This window comes from Chiloscyllium plagiosum, chromosome 11, assembly GCF_004010195.1.
Source record: "Chiloscyllium plagiosum isolate BGI_BamShark_2017 chromosome 11, ASM401019v2, whole genome shotgun sequence".
NCBI lineage: Eukaryota > Metazoa > Chordata > Chondrichthyes > Orectolobiformes > Hemiscylliidae > Chiloscyllium > Chiloscyllium plagiosum.
Window position 1 is genome coordinate 33380936 of NC_057720.1, and position 20742 is coordinate 33401677.

The 20742-nt window shown below is 40.6% G+C and overlaps 1 protein-coding gene across 3 annotated transcripts in view; it reads right to left on the minus strand.

Annotated features, from left to right (window-relative positions):
* Positions 1–3590: 3590 nt before the first annotated feature.
* Positions 3591–20742, minus strand: part of elovl8b (ELOVL fatty acid elongase 8b) — a 55953-nt gene continuing 38801 nt past the window's right edge. For all 3 annotated transcript variants that reach the window (XM_043699060.1, XM_043699061.1, XM_043699059.1), the window contains exons 5-8: positions 15895–15951; positions 13815–13929; positions 11547–11674; positions 3591–4067 (exon numbers count right to left, since the gene is read on the minus strand). In XM_043699060.1, the coding sequence (XP_043554995.1) occupies positions 3900–4067; positions 11547–11674; positions 13815–13929; positions 15895–15951 (468 nt within the window). In that variant the 3' untranslated portion in view covers positions 3591–3899. The remainder of the gene's footprint in view (positions 4068–11546; positions 11675–13814; positions 13930–15894; positions 15952–20742) is intronic.

Below are 20742 nucleotides of genomic sequence, written 5' to 3' on the forward strand. Positions count from 1 at the left end.
TGAATTTAGAGGTTTTTTATACTTCTCACCTATATCTCATAAATATGCAAGTCGCATGTTAAGTCAGCTCTCTAACTTCTTGTTTGGTTATTAGTACTAGTCTTCAGACAAAGGAGTGTAGAAGCCCAATGAGAGAAAATAGTTGGACTACAATCTTCCCAACAATTTTCATCTCATACAGCAATGACAATTTAGTTAGGTATAAATGAAACAACATTGCGGAAGCTGGAAGTTTAAAACCAAAACAGAAATTGCTGGAGAAGTTCAGCAGGCTTGGCAGCATCTGCGGACAGAAAGCAGAATTAACATTTGGAGTTCAGTGACCTTTCTTAGCTCATTGGACTTGAAACATTAACTGCTTTCTCTCCACAGATGCTGCAAGACCACCTACTTATTTAGCGTTTGATTCCACTGTCGTCGGTTGTCCTCTAGCAACTCACCATTCTGCCATTTGACCATCAAATTTAAGTTTTAGCAGGCTTTCTGATAAGTAATGGAGAACTACAAGCATTAGAGAAAAGGTCAATTCTGCTTTCAGCTAATGTTTAAACAAGGCACTCCATTGTTCATTGTTAGAATTTGATCAAATACTTCAGTAAGTCACAGTATTCCCTTTTTTTTAAAGCAACTTCAGTGTCGCAAATTGTCACAAAAGGGGAAAGGATGTTGACACCAATGAATGAATGAGAAATACTGGTGAAGGGACCAAAGCACAAATGAAAGTAATATACTCAGGAAACTACAATAGATCAGAGTAGATAACAAAAGGAATGGCAGACCACGAGTCAAAGACTTGAGAATGTGACACAAGAGAAAGGATGAGAAAGTGGCCCACTCTTCCAACCTGCCCAAGTCCTTCTGCAGCCTTCTCATCTCCTTAACACTTCCTGTCCCTCCACTTATCTTTGTGGCATCTGCAAACTTAGCAAAATGCCCTCAGTTTCTTGGCCCAGATTGTTAGTGTATAACATGAATAGTTGTGGTCCCATCACTGATCTTTGTGGAACTCCACTAATAACTGCTGCCCTCCTGAAAAGCCCCCTTTATTTCCATTCCCCAAGTTCTGCCAGTCAGTCAATCCTCTATTCATGTCAGTACCTTGCTCCTAACACTATGGACTTTTACATTATTTGGCAGTATCCCGTGCAACACTTTGTCAAAGACCTTCTGGAAATCCAAATAGATCACATCCACTGTCGACTTGCTCATTACCTCCTCAATGAATTCTAAAAGATTTAATCAGGCATGACTTCCCCTTGATGAAGCCATACTGACTCAGCCCTATTTTATCATGCACTTCCAAGTACTCTGCAATCTTAGCCTTAATGACGGACACAAAATTCTTACCAACGACCGAGATAGGCTAATTGGCCTATGATTTCCCATCTTCTGCCTCCCTCCCTTCTTAAACAGGAGTGTTACAATAGCCATTTTCCAGTCTTTGGGATCCTCCCTGACTCCAATGAGTCCTGAAAGATCACCATTAAAGCCTTCACCATCTCCTCAGTGATCTCTTCAGAACCCTGCAGTCTGGCCCATACAGTCCGGGTAATTTAAATAACTTCAGACCTTTCAGCTTCCCCAGCACCTTCTCCACATTGATGACCACTACACTCATTTCTGCCCTCTGACTCTCAAAAGTTCTGGTATGTTTACAATGACTGATGTAAACCATATACAGTTCCTCTGCCATTTCTCTGTTATCTATTACTCCTTCTCCAGCCTCATTTTCCAGCAGTCCAATGTCCACTCCTGCCTCTCATTTACCTTTAATATATCTAAAACTCTTGCAAACTTCTTTTATATTACCAGCTAACTTATCCTCACATTTAATCTTTTCCTCCCATTATTGTTATTTATTTGTTCTCTACTTGTTTTTAAAAGGCTTCCAAATCTTCTGGCTTCCCACTAATCTTCACTACATCGTATGCTTGGTTTTGTTTTTCTGCTGTCCCTGACTTCCTGGTCACTAGCTCAGGATCATGGAGACAAACTGCAAGTACTTTTAACACCAAAACTGAAAATAACCAGCACAGGAGAGACTGGGGATTAAACCTAATCATTAATAAAACATCTACATTTATAAGTCTAGTAGAAAAATAGGGATCCAATTAGAATGATGTTTCACTAAGATTTTAGGGTTTATCTTTTAAATCAGCAATTAAGGAGTTAAAGTATGTTTACATTATTTAGTATAAAAATATCTTTTGCTCGTGCAAGAGAATGATTGAGCTTTCTGTTTACTGAGGGATCAAATACAATGCAGTCCTTTTTGAAGAAGTGCCATTTTCCAGTCAAGTCAACCACAAGTGAAACGAAGAACAAGGTTATCGCAACTCAAGAAGAATAACATATATTCTGATTGGCAACACTCACATGGTGTCAGTATATCCCTCAGCATTAAGCCTGATTAGATACAAAAAAATAACTGTACACTGAGGATGGAATGATGATCACTGTTAATGTTATCCCCTCATGTCATCCCTTCACAAATGGGAGAGGTGCAAGATAGAAAAGAATCTTATGCAATAAAAATATTCTTAAATGCCTCATAAAGCTAACAGTGCAAATAGGTCACTTGTGTCTCAGCTCAATAGAAAACAGCTCATAATCATGTAAATTAGAAAACACTACACTAGAGGTCTACTAAACAAAGGTTGGCACTTGAGTACTTGTATGAATAGGTACAAATGATCAAAATCTATGTGTTGCTTCCTTAAGATACCAGTTATTCCCCTTTTACAAAACAAATTTTCCTGTAATGTGAGCTGTTTTGAGAGGTTGGAAAAGGGAACCTCGAACAGTGGCAGCCTTTTTGGTGAAATGCCCGTACATTGAAGAAGCACATACAAAATGCAGCTTAAAACAAAAACAGTTGCAGAGTTTCTCACTATGACTTCTAATCATCTTTCAACATGCTCTAAAATGTTAAATGTCCAACCCAAACCCAGAGAAGAAAAATATTTGTGGCAGCAGCATTAATTTGATAGCTTTGTATTTTGCTTCACAAAGATGTACCAGGAGGGAAGAGAGGGCTCTGCGCAAGTCAACTGAATATGAACAAAATTGAGTTGTGAAAGGGAACAATCCACTGAAATCTAATTAAATATAGTAAAACGCGCAGTTAAAAAGGTACAGTGAAGACTTTATGAGTGACATGTGGTCACAGATGAATGGATGGTAAATGGGCATAACTGAAATTTCGCTGGAAAAATGAATTACCCAAGAGCACCTTTGCACCATGGTTCAAGAAAGTTACAAGAATCACAATCATGAATTAAGAAAATAATGCATGACGATCCCCTGGCAACAGTAGCAAAGTCCAAATTGCTCTGCAGCAGTCAAATGAAACAACTCATTTTTATCTTACAGTGCTGCCTCTCAACTGTTCCAGCTTCAATTGCAGCACTGTGAAGTAAATGAGGTGTCACTACCACTACCACCCCATGCCACCACTTCTCATCAGGACAGCCATCTGTACCAAGAGAGCAAAGCAAACTTTCATGCCCAAGCTATTACAGAACAGTGCCTGACATGGAGGAAAATCAGTAGCAAAAGGTGAAATCCACAACAGAACACAACCAGATAGATCCTATGGAACTGGAGATCTGTTTATTACAGAGTGTCAAATAAACTTGGCCAAAGCACTTGCTTTAAATTTTAAATAATTAAATGGTGACCTATTACAAGGTGATTATTATGAGCTATAAGAGGGAACTTCAAAGTAGAGACACAAATAACAATGACGGCAGCAATATTTAACACAGCAGGTTTTCTACAATGACAAAGAATGCATTTTAACCTTTCTTGTGATATGAAACAAACGCGCGCTTATCGTGAGAACTTTGACACAGATATTCCCAAGTCATTAAACAAACTAAAGACAGTCTTTTCAAAATTTATGCTTTTTTGATCTTTTTCTGTATATACGTTTTATAGTAGAAGTTGCTGAAGAGGATAATGATGGTGATGATGTAGATGAATACAAAAAGGTTAAATCCATCTGGGAAGTCACAGTCCGTGAAAAGATTATAGGAGGTGTGCACAGCGATTCCAATAAACTGAAGCTAGAATTCAAAAACAAAAGGGAATGTCAGCATATTTGTTACTTGTCTTGTAAGGCTTACTCTGTACTCCAGAGCTTTCCTGGGCCCACTCAAAGTATGAATCCATCTTTGAGATACTAAACCTACTAGATATTACCAGTTATTTCTATTTTTCCATTTATTTCAATGTTTTCTTTAAATGCTTATTGCAAGAGGGCCTACTTCACTTCATACACAAACACGCATCTCCCAACGGCAATACATTACAGCCAATGTACCCTGTCATTTTCCTATAGTGTATGGGTGATTTGTTTAAGTACACAGGTATTTTACCATTTTTGGTGCAGTTATGTATTGAGATAATGCTAAGCAGCTCATACAAGAACTTTCAATTCCATGGCTTAGAGGGAGCATTGCTGACAGGTTGTCAACTTGCACAGAATTGACAGTGCTGGAAACTGTTACTTCTATTCAGCATTCAAGCATACAGTGCACATTTTGAGATCACTGTAAGAGGACCATAGTTGTCAGTACTATCTTTGCAAAACGGAAAAGGCAATGACACATTAACACCGCAGAGAAGTCTTAACACACACAAGACTGAGTCAGGATTACCAGGTCTTTTCCAAACTGGAAAGTGGTGGACTGCCACAATGATCAGGCCCAGGGCCTCAATTATTTACTATGGATATTAGTGACTTGAGGAGACACAGAGCATAACATAATCAGAAACTGCTGGTGAAACTCAGTAAGTTGAGCAGCATCTCAGAGTGAAAACAAAGTTAACTGATCAGGACGTTGCAAGTTCTGAAGAAGGGTCACTGGTCCTGAAACGTTAACTCTGCTTTCTCTCCACAGATGCTGCCAGACCTGCTGAGTTTCTCCAGCAATGACTGTTTGTTAAACAGGCTTTTCAATTTATATTTCTTGCGTATCGTGTGGCTTGATTAAAAGTTTAATTTGTTAATTGAATAAGACCAAGAGAAGTACCAGAAATTATTTAATACATAAATTGTTAAAGTTAATTAAATAAAGAGTTATGGATGGGCAGGAGATGTGCTGCAGCTGTACGATGTGGGAGCTGGCTGATCCCATTGTGAACGGCAGTGACCACATCTGCAGCAAGTGTCAGTTGCTGAAAGAACTCCAGATCAGAATTGATGATCCGGAATCTGAGCTTCAAACACTCCGGCACATCTGGGAGGGGGAGTGTTACTTGGACATTTTGTTTCAGGAGGCAGTCACACCTGGTAGATTAAGTAATTCAAATTCAGTCGGTGATCAGGAACAACAGGGTGTGACTGTAAGTGAGGCAGGTAGGGGGATTCTGAGTTCAGGAGTGGAGAAGCCTCAGCCCTTGACCTTGTCCAACAGGTATGAGATTTTTGCTCCCTGTATGGATGAGGAAAAGAGCTGTGGACAGGATGAGCCAGCTGACCACAGCACCATAGTGCAGAAGGTCATTCAAGAAGGGGAAGCAAAAAAGACAAGCAGTTGTTATAGGGGATTGTATAATTAGTAGGACGGATAGTATCCTTTGTGAGCCAGATCAGGAGTCCTGCATGGTGTTTTGCCTGCCAGGCGCCTGGGTGCAGGACATCTCTGACCAGCTTGAAAGGATATTGGAGCAGGAGGGGGGAGGATCCAGTTGTTGTGGTCCACATTGGGACTAACAACATAGGCAAGGCTAGGAAGGAGGACCTGTTTGGAGATTATCAAGCACTAGGAAGAGAAGTGAAGTGCAGGTCCTCAAGGGCCATAATCTCTGGATTACTGCCCAAGCCATGTGCTAATTGGCATAGGCATACGAAAATTAGGGAAGTAAACACATGGCGAAGGGATTGGTGTGGGAAAGAGGGATTCCATTTCATTGGACATTGGCATCAGTTTTGAAACCGATGGTCACGGTGGTCTGTACCGATGGGACGATCTCCACCTGAACCGATCTGGATCCAGTGTTCGAGCAAAAAGGATAAATAGGCTGGTCACGGGGACTTTAAACTTATGAGTCAAGGGGGAGGGAAAGCAAAAGCAACAGGGAGTATGGAGTTAAATGGAAAGATAAACAGCAGGATAACACATGTGCAGGTGGGTTTAAGCTCGAAGCAGACTAGGAATGCAGCAAAAAGGAAGGATAACTTTATAATGATAAGAAACTTAGCATTAAGGCACTTTACCTGAATGCCCGTAGTATTCGTAACAAAGTAGATGAATTAACGGCACAAATCATCGTGAATGATTATGATGTGGTAGGCATCACAGACACTTGGTTGCAGGGGGTTCAGGACTGGCAGTTAAACATCCAAGGATTCACAACTTATCGAAAAGATAGGGAGGTGGGCAGAGGGGGCAGGGTTGCCTTGTTAGTTAAGAATGAAATTAAATCTATGGCACAGAATGCCATAGCGTCAGATGATGTGGAGTCTGTGTGGGTGGAGTTGAGGAACCACAAAGATGAAAAACCATAATAGGAGTTATGTACAGACCTCCTAACGGTGGTTAGGACCAGGGGCGCAAGATGTACTGGGAAATAGATAGGACATGTCAGAAAGGCAAGGTCACGGTGATCATGGGGGACTTCAATATTCAGGTGGACTGCGTCAATAATGTTGCCATTGGATCCAAAGAAAGGGAATTCATGAATTCCCTACAGGATGGCTTTTTGGAACAGCTTGTGATGGAGGCCACAAGGGAGCAGGCTATTCTGGACTTAGTGCTATGTAATGAGCCAGACTTTATAAAAGATCTTAAAGTAAGGGAACACTTAGGAGGCAGCGATCATAATATGGTAGAGTTCAGTCTGCAGTTCGAAAGAGGGAAGGGAAAATCGGATGGAATGGTGTTGCAGTTAAATAAAAGAAATTACAGGGGCATGAGAGAGGAACTGATGAAAATCATCTGGAAGCAGAACCTAATGGGGAAGACAGTGGAGCAACAATGGCAGGAGTTTCTGGGTGTAATTGAGGATAGAGTACAGAGGTTCAACCCAAAGAAAAGAAAGATTATCCAGGGAGGTGGGGAGGGTGAAATTAGACAGCCATGGCTGACAAAGGAAGTCAGGAAATGTATCAAAGAAAAGGAAAGAGCCTATAAAGTGGCCAAGAGCACTGGGAAATCAGAAGATTGGGAAGACTACAAAAACAGAGGATAACAAAGAGAGAAATAAGGAAGGAGAGGATCAAATATGAAGGTAGGCTAGCAAGTAATACTTGAAATGATGGTAAAAATTTCTTTCAATACATAAGAAACAAACGAGAGGCAAAAGTAGACATTGGGCTGCTCCAAATTGATGCTGAAAGGCTAGTGATGGGAGATAAGGAAATGGCTGAAGAACCTAAGTACTTTGCGTCAGTCTTCACAGTGGAAGACATGGGTAATATCCCAACAATTAAGGAGCGTTAGGGGGCAGAGTTGAGTATGGTAGCCATTACGAAAGAGACAGTGCCAGAAAAGCTAAAAGGTCTAAAAGTTGATACATCTCCTGGCCCTGATGGGCTACATCCTAGAGTTCTGAGGGAGGTGGCTGAAGAAATAGTGGAGACATTGGTTGTGATCTTTCAAAAGTCACGGAAGTCAGGGAAAGTCCGAGATGATTGGAAAATTGCTGTTGTAACCCCCTTGTTCAAGAAAGGATCAAGACAAAAGATGAAAAATTATAGGCCGATTAGCCTAACCTCGTTTGTTGGTAAAATTCTAGAATCCATCGTTAAGGATGAGATTTCAAAATTCTTGGAAGTTCAGGGTTGGATTAGAACAAGTCAGCATGGATTTAGTAAGGGGAGGTCATGCCTGACAAACCTGTTAGAATCCTTTGAAGACTTAAGTAGGTTACGCCAGGTAAACCCAGTAGATGTTATCTATCCAAACTTCCAAAAGACCTTTGATAACATGCCTCATGGGAGGCTGCTGAGTAAGGTGAGCTACTGGCATGGATTGAGGATTGGCTGTCTGGCAGATGGCAAAAAGTTGGGATAAATGGTTCTTTTTCAGAGTGGCAGCTGATGACAAGTGGTGTCCCACAGGGTTCAGCGTTGGGGCCGCAGTTGCTCACTTTATGTATTAATGATCTAGATGAAGGGACTGGGGCCATTCTGGCGAAGTTTGCTGATGATACAAAGTTAGGTGGACAGGCAGGTAGTACTGAGGAGGTGGGGAGGCTGCAGAAAGATTTAGACAGTTCAGGAAAATGGTCCAGGAAATGGCTGATGAAATTCAACGTGAGCAAATGCGAGGTCTTGCAATTTGGAAAGAAGAATACAGACATTGACTATTTTCTAAACGATGAAAACATCAATAAAACAGAAGTACAAAGGGACCTGGGAGTGCTAGTCTAGCATTCTCTAAAGGTTAACTTGCAGGTTGAGTCCGTGATTAAGAAAGCAAATGTAATGTTGCCATTTATCTTGAGGGTTAGAATATAAAAGCAGGAACGTGCTTCTGAGACTTTATAAAGCTCTAGTTAGGCTCCATTTAGAATACTGTGTCCAATTTTGGAAGGACATACTGGCACAGGACCACGTCCAGCAGAGATTCGGACGGATGATCCCTGCAATGGTAGGCCTAACATATGATGAACGGCCGAGGATCCTGGGGATTGTATTCATTAGAGTTTAGAAAGTTGAGGGAAGATCTAATGGAAACTTACTAGATAATGCATGGCTTAGAAACGGTGGACACTGGGAAGTTGTTTCTGTTAGGCAGGGAGACAAGGACCCGTGGGCACAGCCTTAGAATTAAATGAGGAGAGATTTCTTCAGCCAGAGAGTGGTGGGCCTGTGGAATTCATTACCATGGAGTGCAGTGGAAGCCGGGTCATTAAATGTCTTCAAGGCAGAGATTGATAAATTCTTGATCTCGCAAGGAATTAAGGGCTACGGGGCGAGTGCGGGTAAGTGGAGTTGAAATATCCATCAGCCATGATTAAATGGCGGAGTGGACTCGATGAGCCGAATGGCCTTACTTCCACTCCTATGTCTTATGGTTATAAGAATGAGTTGGATGAGAATATAGGAAGCACGGTCAGTAAGTTTACAGATGATACCAAAACTGGTGGTATAGTGGACAGTGAAGGTTATCTAAAGATTTAGGGCGGCACGGTGGCTCAGTGGTTAGCACTGCTGCCTCACAGCACCAGGGTCCCAGGTTCGATTCCAGCCTTGGGTGACTGTCTGTGTGGAGTTTGCACATTCTCCCCGTTACTGTGTGGGTTTCTTCCGGGTGCTCCGGTTTCCTCCCACAGTCCAAAGATGTGCAGATTAGGTGAACTGGTCATGCTAAATTGCCCATAGTATTAGGTGCATTAGTCAGAGGGAAATGGGTCTGGGTGGGTTACTCTTTGGAGGGTCGGTGTGGACTGGTTGGGCCGAAGGGCCTGTTTCCACACTGTAAGGAATGTAATCTAATGTAAGGAATCTAATCTAATTACAAAGGGATCTTGAGCAATTGAGTCAATGGGCCGAGCAGTGGCAGAAGATGTTTAAATTTGGATAAACGGGAGGTACTGTATTTTGGTAAAACAAACAAGGATAGGACTTATACAATTAATGGTAGGCCCTGGGTAATGTTGTAGAACAGAGAGAGATAGAGTGGTTCAGGTACATAATTCTTTGAAATTTGCATCACAGGTACAGTGTGTGGTAAGGAAGGTATTTAGCTTGCTTGCCTTCATTGTTCAGACCTTTGAGTACAGGAGTTTGGGCGTCATGTTGAGGTTGTAGAGGATGCTGACGAGTCCTCTTGATGAGTACTCGTGTGCTGTTCTGGTCACCCTGCTATAGGACGGAAATTACTAAACTGGAGAGGATTCAGAAATATTTATCAGGTTGTTGCTAGGAATGGAGGTTTGAGATATAAACATAGTCTGGAAAGACGGGCACTTTTTCACTGGAGCATGGGAGGTTAAGGGAGGACCTTATTGAGGTTTATAAGATCATGAGGGGCATAGATAAGGTGAATAGCAATAGTCTTTTCCCTCGGGTGGGGGAATCCAAAACTAGGGAGAATATTGCTAAGTTGAGAGGAGAAAGTTTTAAGAAAAGGACATGGGGACAAATCTTTTAACACAGTGAGTGGTTTATGTGTGAAATGAACTTCCAGAGAAACTGTTGTACGTAGGTACACTTACAATGTTTGAGAGAGATTTGAATAAGTTTGTGAATAGGAAAGGTTTGGAGGGATATGTACATGAAATCCAAAACATTAGCATGCAGATACAGCAAGTAATTAAAAAAGGCAAATAGAATTATGGCCTTTAATGCTAGAGAGTTGAAGTTAAAAACACAAGGAAGTCTTGTTACAACCTTTGCTATAAATTCTGTGCCTTACGAACTTATCCTCCACAACCACCTGGTGAAGGAGCAGCACTCCGAAAGCTAGTGTTTCCAAGTAAACCTGTTGGCTTATAACCTGGTGTTGAGAGATTTTTAACCCTGTTACAACAAGACAGGGTGTTGGTGAGGCTGTGCTTGATGCATTACGCAGAGCTTTGACCCCTGTATTGAAAAATGGATGCACTGGCTTTGGAGGCTGTTTTAAAATAGATTACTCGGTTGATTCCAGGATGAAAGAGGTTGACATATGAGGAATAGCTAGACAGGTTAGGTCTTTATTCATTACAGGGCAAAAGTGAGGACTGCAGATGCTGGGGACAGTATGGTGCTGGAAAAGCACAGCAGGTCAGGATTAACTGAGGAGCAGGAATGCCGATGTTTCAGGCAAAAGCCCTTCTTCACGAATGAGGCCTCAATCCTGATGAAGGACTTTTGCCCGAAACGTCGACTCTCATGCTCCTCAGATGCTGCCTGACCTACTGTGCTTTTCTGACACCACACTCTCAACTTTATTCATTACAGTTTAAATCTTGAGGGGCAATCTTACTGAAAGATGCAAGACTCAGGGTGGATGTTGAGAAGATGTTTCACCTACTGGGGGAATCTCAAACAAGGGGACATAATTGTAGAAGGGGATGCTCATTTAAAACTGAGATGCAAAGGAATTTTTTCTCCCAAAGGGCAGTCAATATTTGGAATTCTCTAACCCAATGAGCCTCATCGAGGCTAGATCATAGAGTATTTAATCAGGAGTTAAGTAGATCTTTGAAATACCAGGTAGTTGACAGCTCTGTGGAGATGGCATCAAAAGGAGCCAAGGCCTCGGCCAAATCAGCCACAAATCTTGTTAACAGTGGGGCAGACTTGAGGATCGAATGGCCTACTCCCGCTTCTATGTTCTTAATGCCAATTTCTTTTGCTGTAATAAAGTGCAAAAGCCTGACCCGCAGCAAATTTTCACAACTGAAATACACATTTGTAGCGTCGCTTAAGTATTGTTTAAGGATAAGATGTCTTTTCAGGTATGAAGATTCTTGTGGTGCACAACATAATATCTGAAATGTTTTAGACACTATCAGATTTTTAAAAATATTTGCAGATTGTCTTTGGCTCACTTGTAGAATGAAAGCCCCACAGAGAATCACACCATATGAATATGAAGCAAACTTACCAGCTGAAGCATAGTGAGATAACGCTTCCACCACAAGTACTTCTGCATGTGTGGTCCCATTGCAGCAATTCCATAGTATAGATACATCACAATATGAACAAAGGAATTTAACAAGCCGATGAAGAAGGCTGAAGAAAAGAAAGAACATTTGCTTGCAGCTATACAAGAGATCAAGTTTGTCAATAGCTGGACAATTCCATTCTTCATGACAAAGGTTCATGGTCATGTTATCAGCCAATCTGTTCAAACAAAGAACCAGCAGCAACCAATGGTCTTTCCTGTGCTGCAATGTTCTGTTTATTTGGAAATGAAAAGTTAGGAGATAATTTAGAAAAACAGAGAAAGAAGTTTCACATCAGCTGACATAATGAGTACAATGTGCAGGAAAATATGGAGAAGACAGAAGAAATGGCAGTAAGTGAAATGCTATTTCAAAAATCTGGTGCAGACAATGCGTGGAATGGCTTCTTTCTGTGCTGTAACAATTTTGGGCTGAATATTTTCATTCTCAGGTAAAGCATTGTGTCATTGCGTCTAGTCTGCCACAGTTCACAACTACTTGTCTCACACAAGCTTGAGCTTTTCAACTCATTAATTATACTATGGAGCTCTTTGATAGCCTTCTTACGTAACTGCATAGCAGCAGAAGCAGATCACTCACCACTACTGTGAACTTCTGCATTCATCCCACAGGCACTTTATTTAAAGCCTGACTGCACACCACTTCCAAACGGCAAACCAGGAACTGCCCCTCACACTGTTGGACTTCACCATTATCACCTACCGGGGTGAGGTGAAGAGGAGAGAAATGATTTGGAGAGGAGGGCAGACCTGGCCAAACCCAGGAAACCTAGACCCAGTTAGCATCCAGAGACAGTGCAATAACCTAAATTAAAAGAAACACCTACCAGTTCAGGAATAAGATTACTGTGTATCACAAGGCTAAGTACCACCATCTTCTCTCTGCCATCCCACGTTCCTAGAGCCATCACTCACATGAGGGCTCTACAACTGCACACTCACACCAAGGCTCATTGACTGCACCTCTCACTATTCCATGTATCACACCAAGTCAACAGCCCTCACTCACCTCATAATAACTAACCTATTCCGTCCTCTATGCTTTCTATTGACTCACCGGGGGCCATCCATCACCTCTCCTGCATTACCATTCATTACTCTTCTATCCATGTCGAACAAATTCAAACTCTCCCTTTGTCACATTGCAGGAAGAAATGTGGCTAAACCCCCTAGACTGATGTGTCCACACCACCCTGACTGACCTACCTACCTGAATTCTGTGACGAGGTGAACTTCACTGACAGGGGTGACAGTGGCCCAATTCCTGGATTTCAAGGTCACAGGTCATTACATTCTGATAGCACCAAGTACTTGACAGACAGTGGCCAACCACCCAGACTAGAATTGAGTATGCCCCTGATCTGAACTTATGATGCAGCAGTACCCCTTGACTAATGCCCTTTAACACATTACCGTCCAGTCCCCTTTGAATTTCACACATGGCTATTTACTTGAAGCACGTGCAGCGTGTTTGCCATGCAAGCTGTTGATTCTTGCTGTAGGGGGTCACTGATGTAGTCCTGTGCTTTACAGCAACATATCCACCCTCTTTCTGTGTAGCACTCCCCACTGTGATAAGCTGCCTGCCTCTCCCTCTGCACTGAAACACAAGAGACTGGCAGCCTCCAAGTAAAGACAGAGTGAATAAGTGCTTAGAAATCAAGCCCTATGGAGAGGGCAAAGGAAATTTCTCAGAAATGAGTAAGTTTAAATATATAGTTAAATGGAGAAACTGAGGCTGTTCCTCATTAGAACCTAAACAGAAGAATTCAAATTTATGAGAAGTTTTGATCATATTAGTAGGAAGAGACTGTTTCCTCTGGCCGGTCATGGGCAGAAATCATGGCATTAATTTGGACAATGCTTTCAAAGGGCCAACATGGTTAAAAAGGCACTGAACAGTATACCTCTAACATTACAGATATTTTGCTCAAGTTGTTTCTGCTCTACAACAGCACTGAGAGACCCGAATACGTTGATTATAAAACACCAGGATATTTGCCAACAATTCTGCTGATAACGCGCTCCAGTTTAAAAATGATGCAATGGAAGATGTTACTTGCAAATAATTTTAATTTTAAAGTATTCTCGTAAAATTTGATTTGAAAAGTCAATAACTGAGCACTTCATGTAAAAGGTTTTTCATAAAGCTGTATTTGTCCTGTTGGCCACAAGTTGAATACTTACACTGACCCCCTGGTACATACTTCACTCCAGCCCACCAGTTGAAAATCATTGTACCATGGTGATAAACATGAAGAAATGTGATCTGATTATACTTTTTCCTCAGAATGAAAAATATCTGTCCAAAAGAAAACAAGACAAAAAAAAGGAGTCAAAAGGGCTGCGGAAATGATGAAAAAAAGGATGGAAACTTGTAGGATCCACAATGCAGGTTCAAGGGAGATAAAATAGTTAATCCATTCTGCTTCGCCCCTTGTCACCTCTTGGCAATGAACAAAAACGTTGAATGGTCGCAGTGAGAGACGAAACAAGAGAACAGTCAATTTTTATGTTGCTTTTCTGAAAACTGACAAAAAAATTCTAGATTGGTGCAAAGAGTAAGTTGGAATCAACATTACTTCATTCACAATGATGTTAAATTCAGGACTATAACGTTCATTAGATTTGATGTACAGTATATTATTTAGGATGCTCTATAATTATCTCAGACAGACAGACTAGTCTATCACCAGGCCAATGCCATTAATAATGTTAGTCTATATAAAGCATTTTTTTTTTTTAAGTGTAATATCTCCAAGGAGATATTAGTATTGATTTTATTCAAATTCCATTTTGAAGCCATGAAAATCATATTTCACACTGGGAGATTAAATTTCTAATAGGATTACGTTCAGTCTCTTCTTGCATAGTACTCCACAGAGATGAATGTCAAAATAATTTAGCAGCATGGCAATTGAAAAACATGCTTAGAACATTCATTAAAAATGCTATGGCATAACTGATGTCATTCAATTTTTTTTTATTTCACAGCATACTTTACCAGATAGTAAACAATATTAGTAAGCAGATGCATTTATAGAGTTCTCTTAATTATCATGGTTACATATGCAAATGCATGCAATGCAACACTAATGTGCAAAAAGTAACAAGTTTGCAGCTCATTCTCCCTGTCCATAAGCCAAGTCCTGAATTTTAGATGGTGCTAATTAATTTTTTTTGGCTTTGAATTAACATTCATAGCCAGGATATGAACTCTCTTATCAAAAGCGATCCCAAATAAGCAGGCATCCAATTCACCATACTATTACTGGCAAGGAATACTAATTTCAGGTTTGATCATGTAATCGACAAGTTTCCATTCTGTTCCAACAGCAGTTGAAGTTATCTCAAAAACATGGATGAACCAGGTTTAGAAAAGAAGCTCAAACTGTATTTGCACGTCAAAGTACGACGAATAAAAATTGCAATTGTACAGCACTTCACTGCTTCCTTTAGCAACAATCTCATAGCACTGAACAAAAGTAAAAGTCATTGAATTGTAGCAACTATTCTACATGTAAATAGGGCAGCCATTTTACACAGAAAAATCTTCACAAGAAGCCATGTGTTGAGTGACTTGTTCATTTATTTTTGGCGGAATATGTAACCAGTGGAATGCTGGTCAGGACACTGAAAACCTTTGGTCACCTTTCAATAGCATAGCATCATTTAATATTCAGTTCAAAAAGCATTTGGGGCATTAACTCATCTCCAGGCAAATCATTAGCCTATTTTAGTGGTGCCAGTCCGAGAATAGAGCTTGAAAGCATTTTTCACTTTTAAGTGAGAATCAACCATACTGTATCAAGTCACGAGTTATAAGTGTACTGGTTAGTTGTCTCAGCCAAATTAATGCACGCTCAATAATAGTACCTTGCCAGAAGCAGTGAAAGCAGTGACATTGTCCTAATGAATTACACTCAATCGATTATTAGTCATTTATTCATATATGGTAAGTACCATGGCACACACAGTTTTATTGTCAGCATGGGTTAGTACTATTGTGCCAGAGGTGCATTCACTAATCACTGCAAATTGGAAAAAAGTGAAGTTCCAAAAAAAAACCTCCAACGGCACACTTGGTCAATTAGTAATTGAATTGTGAATGTTAGTTTCCAATTCAAAAACCTCTTTGAAGGGAAAATCTGAGAAAAGCAATAATATTGCCTCTTAAGAGCAAACAGAATTTTGAAAACAATGTGCAATGTAATCACTGAAAAAACTAAAAGTACAGTATTTCCCATATTAAAAGTTGATCACTTACGGTGTCCATCAATTCAATGACTTTAGAGAAGAAAAACCACCAGCAGACATTTGCCATCTGTAAACAGACAAGGGTGATGAAGAAAAAGCTGAAAAGATAAAGACTAAAATAAAAATATAAAATGGTAGACATGCAAAGTAAGCCTATTGCCATCACAAAAGAAACGTTGGTACTGTGAGCAAGCATTTTGCACTGAAATTTACTGATAAAAATTCTGCTCAAAGATTTTCAGATGTCTGTTTATTTCCAATGCTTCTTTTTACTTGAGATTTTCAGCGTTCCCTCACTTGCACCCTGATTCAATTTGACCTGCCACTGTTCTGCTAGGCCTATTTTTGAACTTCAGCTATTCGCCAAATGGGCAGATCAGCAGTAGATGGAATTTAACCCTGATGTGTGAGGTCATACACTTTGGAAGAAGTGACAAGACAAGAGAGAGTACTCAGAGAATGGCAGGACACTAAGAAGCTCAGAGGGGCAGGGAGATCTTAATGCGCTGCCTGAGTATCCCTGAAATTGCCATGACAGGTGAATAGGGTAGCTAAGAAGCACACTTTATCCAAACAAAAAGTGACACAGATATAAGAGCAGGAAGGTTACGTTAGAGCTGCGCAAAACTTTGGTAAGGCCACAGCTGGAGTATTGTGCGCAGTTCTGGTCACTGCACTATAGGAAGTGCATGACTGCACTGAAGTGGGTAAGGAGGAGATTCACCTGGGATGGAAAGGTTTAGCCATGAAGAGAGGCCAAATAGATTCTGCTCTGAAGAAAGCAACCTGGGAAAGCAGACAGGAGACACTAATGAGGTGTATAAGATTGAGGACCATGGACATAGAGGATATTAAGCAACTGTTCCTCTTAATTGAAGGATCAGCAACAAGGGGACATAATGTCAGGTGAAAAGGAGGTTTGATGGAGATTTGAGAAAAATATTTGTCTTAGAGGGAGTCGGGAACCTGGGATAAACCGTCTGGGAGGGTGGTTGAATTGGGAAACCTCACAAACTTTAAAAAAAAACATACTTAGATGAGCACTTAAAATATCATAACTTTCAAGGCTATGGGCCAAATGCTGGAAAGTGGGATTGGTATAGATTTTCAGCAGTTTTTAAATCAGTGCAGTATTAATGGGCCGAAGGGCCTCTTCTGCATTGTATAATTCTATGAGTTTGGCATCACCTGTAAATGTAGCCAAATTGCAGTCAGTCAGATTTTAAAATCCAAACCAATGCTGTAACTTAAAAATACTGGTAGTTCCAATGCCATTTTTGGGGGTGTTTCATTCAACTTGCTTGGCCCAAACCATTGCCCAAAATAACTGTAGGCACAATGGGCTATGTGGCCTGCTTCTTCATTGTAACAATCTAATGATTCTACAATGAAAGTATACTCTCTTTGGCTAGTTACTAACCTATGTCAATGATTTATGTATATTTCCATTACTTTGGAAATGTATTTTGTAAATCCAGGTACATATAACAGAGTTCCCAACAATAAACCTACATTCTCACTTTCTAAATAAGGTCAAAATGGAAACGGGTTCCCAATCTGAATCTATATATGACAGATATCTAGCTCATTGTACAGATAATTCTCAAATTTATTTCTGATATTATTTTGCAAGCTATTGAAGCAAAATTGATGTGTCTGTTATTGCCTATATCTGCTTTGTTACCTTTCTGAAAATGGAAATGTCAACCAATTTCCGATCTGCTAGAACCTCCTGAGAGACAAGTCAATTCCTGTATTGACAAACCTTACTTACTAAACTGCAATAAATACTACATATCCCTGAGCATTTATTTACTTTGATTCTGACTATTGATTTGCTTCTGTATTAAATGGTCAGATTTTACAACACATGACATTGGCAGGGCAACATTCACCCATAAATTGCGACTCGAGATAATCTTTAAAGTATTATACACAAAAAATGCAATGTATATATTTTGCTTTAATTTCCAATTATTGGAAATGTGAACCCTCAGTTGGTGCTTATATCTTGGTCCCAATGAATGACCAGATTATCTATACAGTTGTTAACAACCTCATGATCTATGGTGTACACTTAATATTGCAAAGTTGAACAAGACCATTTTAAATCAATATTTGTTTTCTGCATCTTCATATGTTGATTCACATTTTCAAATATAACACATTGCAGATTATGCATTAATTATAGAAAATTTGTGTAATTAGTGCCCAGTGTTATTAATTCCATAATTAAATAGTAGTAGAAACATCAAATTCTTAAATATATGTCACCACAACAAGGCAATGAAGTGTGACACGTAGTGATTGAGTGAGCATTCAATTAGAAAAAGTGCAAAAATCAGCTGAAATAGTACACACAGGTCATATAAAATTAAATTGTTGAACTGGCAATTGTACGTTAGGGTTCGATCATGCTGGTACTGGTACTGGAAGAAGCATTAGATTAATCTTCCTATGCCGAAACACCAGGCTACACTACTCAATTTATACTTATTCTTCAGATTCAAATGAAGAAAAGTGAGAGTTTTGCACGATTGAAACTTTTGTAGAAGATGTAACTTGAATAAAATAATTAATGCTCAGTAGCAAGGGAGAAAGATTCACATTTTTGGACCATTGGAATCTCTTCTGGGGTAGAAGTGACCTGTAAATGAAGGATGAATTGCACCTGATTTGGAAGGGAGATAGTGAGGGAAAGAGATCAGTCTGAGACTGGTATTGTTTGGAAAAGGAGCAAGTCAAATACTTAGGGGAGGTAGGAATAAAACAGAGTAGGAGGTAGCACTGATAAATTTAACTGCATTTATTTTAATGCAACAGGGCTAACAGGTAAGGCTGGTGGACTCGGTATGGTTGGGAACACGGGGCTACGATATCATAGCAATTACAAAGACATGGATCAGGGATGGACAGGATGGCAGCTGAACATTCTAGAGTATAAATCCTATTGGAAGTTTAGAAAAGGGGACAACAGAACAGGGAAAATGGTGTTTTTAACTAGGGATAACATTACGACTGTACTTAGGGAGGATATTCATGGGAATACATCCAGAGAAGATATTTGGAAAGATGATCACCTGAATAGGATTGCACTATAGTCTCTCCAATAATCACCGGGAAATTTGAGAAACAAATTTGTAAGGAGATCTCAGTTATCTGTAAGAATAATATGGTGGTCATGGTAGGGGATTTTAACTTTCCAAACATAGACTGGGACTGCCTGAATGTTAAGGGCTTGGATGGAGAGGTATGTGCCAAGTGTGGACAAGAAAAGTTTCTTATGCAGTATGTGGATATACTTACCAAAGAAGGTGCTAAACCTGACCTGCTATTGGGAAATACTTCAGGGCAGGTGACTGAGGTGTCAGTGGAGAAGCACTTTGGAACCAGTGATCATAATTCTATTAGCTTAAAATAGTGATGGAAAAGGATAGACCGGATCTAAGAGCTAAAGTTCTAAATTTGAGCAAGGCCAATTTTGATGGCATGAGGCAAGAACTTTCAAAAGTTGATTGGGGACGGATGTTCAAGGGAAAAAGGGATGGCTGGAAAATGGGACGCCTTCAAAAATGAAATAACGAGTCCAGAGACAGTACATTCCTATTAGGGTGAAGGGCAAGAATAGTAGGTGTAGAGAATGCTGGATGACTAGAGAAATTGAGGTTTTGGTTAAGAATAAGAAAGAAGCATATGTTGTCAGGTAGAGACAGGTATGGATAGGACCTGATCTTGAACTCGGTGGGAAGCTAGGGAAATGATTGCAGGCCCCCTTGCTGAGATATTTGTATCATCAATAGACACAGGTGAAGTGCTGGAAGACTGGAGGTTGGCTAATATGGTACCACTATTTAAGAAAGGTAGTAAGGACAAGCCAGGGAACTATACAGCAGTGAGCCTGAGTGGTGGGCAAGTTGTTGGAGGGAATCCAAAAGGACAAGATGTACATGTGTTTGTAAAAACAAGGACTGATTAGGGATAGTCAACATGATTTTATGCGTGGGAAATCACATCTGACTGACTTTTTTTTTAGATTAGATTAGATTACTTACAGTGTGGAAACAGGCCCTTCAGCCCAACAAGTCCACACCGACCCGCCGAAGCGCAACCCACCCATACCCCTACATTTACCCCTTTAACCTAACACTACGGGCAATTTAGCATGGCCAATTCACCTGACCCGCACATCTTTGTGACTGTGGGAGGAAACCGGAGCACCCAGAGGAAACCCACGCAGACACGGGGAGAATGTGCAAACTCCACACAGTCAGTCGCCTGAGTCGGGAATTGAACCCGGGTCTCTGGCGCTGTGAGGCAGCAGTGCTAACCACTGTGCCACCGTGCCGCCGACTTGATTGAGTTTTTCTTAAATAGTAATGAAGAGTATTGATGAGGGCAGAGCGGTGGGCTTCAGTGTGGCATTTCAACAAGATTCCTCAGGGTAGACTGGCTAGCAAGGTTAGATCAGATGGAATACAAGGAGAACTAGCCATTTGGATGCAAACTGACTCAAAGGTAGAAGACAGAAGCTAGTGGTGGAAGGTTTCTTTACAGACTGGAGGCCTGTGACGAGCGGTGTGCCACAAGGATCGGTGCTGGGTCCGCTGCTTTTCATCATTTATATAAATGATTTGGATGTGAACAAAAGAAGTACGGTTAATAAGTTTGCAGGTGACACCAAAATTGGAGGTGTAGTGGACAGGGAAGGTTACCTCAGAGTACAAGGAGATCTTGATCTGTTGGGCCAATGGGCTGAGGAGTGGCAGATGGATTTTAATTTAGATAAATGTGACGTGCTGCATTTTGGAAAGGCATATCAGGGCAGGACTTGTACACCTAATGGTGAAGTCCTGGAGAG